At 31.3% G+C, this 3,461-nt stretch overlaps 1 protein-coding gene across 1 annotated transcript; it reads left to right on the top strand.

The window, feature by feature from the left end:
- Positions 1 to 1,344: 1,344 nt before the first annotated feature.
- On the top strand, positions 1,345 to 1,762 carry LOC103311723 (52 kDa repressor of the inhibitor of the protein kinase-like). Its single transcript, XM_029485492.1, has one exon. The coding sequence runs from the start codon at positions 1,345 to 1,347 to the stop codon at positions 1,750 to 1,752; it is 408 nt and encodes a 135-aa protein (XP_029341352.1). The 3' UTR covers positions 1,753 to 1,762.
- The last annotated feature ends 1,699 nt before the right edge of the window (positions 1,763 to 3,461 follow it).

The following is a 3,461-nucleotide window of genomic DNA, read 5'->3' as shown; positions in this document are numbered from 1 at the left end:
TCTACATAATATATTAAATATAATACCAATGAGTATATTATAATCATTATTATTAATTATTATTAAAACACACAGCGTGAGAATGAAAAAGCTCAAATTGTTTAGAAAATATTAAATATGCATAATATGAGTATGAAAACGAAGAAATGTTTATTTTTACCTTAATATTGACGAGCTGTACAAAGTAAGCGTTTTAAATATTTTATTTTCCAACTGACCATTATAAACCGAGAGCATATAGAATAATAATATGCAACTCCTCCGATTTCCGAGCCCTGCTCGATATTACTTATAATAATTTTTGTAGGGAATCATTAATTTATTGATTATACATTTTATTAGGTACCTACTTACGTTTGTTAATAAAGCAAATAGTACAGTGAACGCTACCAATTATATATACATATAACATGGAATTATGAGTGCTCACACATATTGGGCACCACTAACATAATATTTTATTTAAAACCAAAATTCTGTCATCATTAACTGCAATAAACGACTGTAGATACCGATTTTACGATCGTACCGTCATCGAGCAGTTATCTACCTATATTTTTATATTAGGAATACCTACAATGATATACTTTAAAACTATATAGGTTGATTGTGTCCTGCAGTGTTCAGAAGGTTTACATTTTACAAGACGCCATTAATCGACATTAATCGTTAAATTATATTGTCTCCGCCACCGACCGTTCTTAGAAGTAAGCGATGAGTTTCTCTTTCTATTGTTAGCCTTCCGGTCTACCGGACGCCACTTAAACATATATTACTGTGCCCCGCTGAAGGACCCATCTATATAGGTACAATAGTAACACGTGCTATAAAAATATTTATCAATTAACTATAGTGCACACATTTTTTTTCCTGTACTTTACAATATTTTGTTATATAGTTTTGAAAAATTTTTATTTTTTCTGCCGGTGTGACCATTAGTATTCTAAAGTTCTGACAGAGGATATTAGTAAAAAAATGTCTACCAAGTTAGGAACTAACAGTGTACAATACGTATAATGTATAATAGATACGTATGCGTTCAAGGTCCAACAAGTAGGTATAAGGTTACACGAGGCCGTTAGAGAATTTCGTCTCCAAAATAACATGAAAATCTTGGGGGATTAACCACGGTACTTTTTACTAAACCTATACTACGTGAATATTGCACCCTGGTATTTTTTCAAAAACCTGCAAAGTGTGCAAAAGTTTATCGTCTTTGTATTTATTAATACCTAAAATGTGTTTGAAATCCATTGGCGCAACTAGACATTTGGACTAGGGGGTGCTGATTTTGACTTAAAGGGTGCTAAGGACCCAAAGCACACCCCCCCCCTAATTGCGCCAATGTTGAAATCTCCAATTTTAGAATTAGATTTTAGTTTATATTCAGATTTTATAGATGTTGACACATTACCTTCAGAACTAAAATTGTGGAAAAGAAAATGGATAGCTTTCAAAGAAGTAGATCGTCCACATACAGCTGTAGAAGCGTTAAATTATTGTAATCCTGAACTTTTTCCAAATATTCATTTTTTATTAAAAGTACTAGCTACACTACCGGTTTCTACAGCAACTCCCGAACGAATTTTTTCGACATTAAAACGCGTCAAGACATTTTTACGAAACTCTACGGGACAAGAAAGACTAACTGGACTAGCTCTATTAAGTGTCCATAGAGATGTTACGGTTAATCCCGATGAAGTGTTAAACCAGTTTGCTCTTCAAAAAGATAGGAACATATTATTAGTTTAAAATAATATGATTTGTACCTATTTGTGCATTTTTCTTTTATTTCTTAATTTTATATTTCATTTTTGTATAGTGTAAGGACTAAGGGGACAATATGTCAAAGTAATTTTGTTTATTTGATTTTATTATATTTTAATAAAAGAAGATAAAATCTTTTTCTGTCTTATTTTTAACCAAATATCAAAAGTCAAAACTTAAATTCAATAAAATAACAATATACATGTTTTGGACCCCCCCCCCTCCCGAAAAAAATTTCTAGATACGGCCTTGTGTAAAACCAATAGCTTCCTCGCTCCGTCAGAATCTAAAAAGAGAAAAAAGTTGGAAAAAATTAGAATTATTAAAAGGAAATTGTACATTATTCCAAATAATTTATTATTAACTATGAGATTTTGTTTTTTGTATTGTAACAACTAAAATTTACCGAATAGTATAAAATTAAACGAATGACGACCAATCAACCAACTCAATCCTAGGAAAACTAAGATTGTGACAACTAACAGGAATATATTTTGAAAACCAAACTTTCAAGGTATTCTAGGTATATTAATGTGTTATTCAGTATAATTGAGCAGAATAATACAAAAAACAAAAAACCCATCCAAGTATTAAATTATTTGGAATACCTAATACACGATTTCCTTTAAAAAATGCTAATTTTTGCCAACTTTTTTCTTCTTTTTTAATTGAATAAAAATAATTAGTGCATTTCTAGTTCAATTGCGTATTTTGGAGTGTTGATAGGACAATTAAATAGCTTTCAAATAAAAAAAAAATACATAAAAATATAAAAAACTTTTGAAAATACATAAACAAATGCGTGATATGATTTTGATAAAAAAAAGTTTACCATAACTTAAAAAAAAAAAGTTAGACCCAATCTTTAAAGACTATTTCTTTATCATTTTTGGTATACTTTTATATGACGTCGGCTGGTCACTTCACCCCGAACACATTATATACATTAATATTTTTTTTTTCGTACAAGTGCCTCAATTAAAACGTTGGTCCCTGGGCCTCAAAATGTCTTAATCCGGGCTTGGTTGCTATTGGTTAATCGAGCATGTTTGTTGATTTCATATAATATAAAAATGAATCGCAGAATGTGTTGCTAAGCACGATAATTCTACTGTACGTGAGTTGTGACTGAACTCCTCCTAAATGGTTAGACCGATTTGAATGAATTTTTTTGTATGCGTTTGCGTTTATTCATCTGATTTTAGTACGATTAGGTTAGGTTAGGATTTTTTATTAATTGATTATATCAATCCACCATAGGTAGAATACGACAAACTTGGTATAACTTTGATACTTTAGAGTTAAATCATACACTAACGTACATACAGCACGAGGTCCGCGATCTACCGCAGGTAGATTACCTAGGTACCTGATAATGTACTGCTGCGATTCAGAATTTTTATTCCGGGCAACGGAAAAGTTAAGATTAATTTTGAAACCATACACCGAATATTAAATAACGAATTGAACAAAGTTTGAGTCACATATAGTTGGTACACTTAATGGGCAACAAAGTGTTGTAAAAAAAATGTTGGCCCCACCTCCCCCCCCCCAGATCTTTGATCTGAATCTGTGCCTGCATAGGATGGACATCAAAGTTACACAATTTTAAATTTGTTTCTAATCACCCCATTTTATGGTACTTAATTATCATTTATTAATTATTAGAAATCAGTGGCGTAGCCGGGGGGGGG

The sequence above is a fragment of the Acyrthosiphon pisum genome, chromosome X (genome assembly GCF_005508785.2).
Source record: "Acyrthosiphon pisum isolate AL4f chromosome X, pea_aphid_22Mar2018_4r6ur, whole genome shotgun sequence".
Taxonomy (NCBI): Eukaryota; Metazoa; Arthropoda; class Insecta; order Hemiptera; family Aphididae; genus Acyrthosiphon; species Acyrthosiphon pisum.
This window is presented reverse-complemented; position numbering and strand designations above follow the sequence as displayed.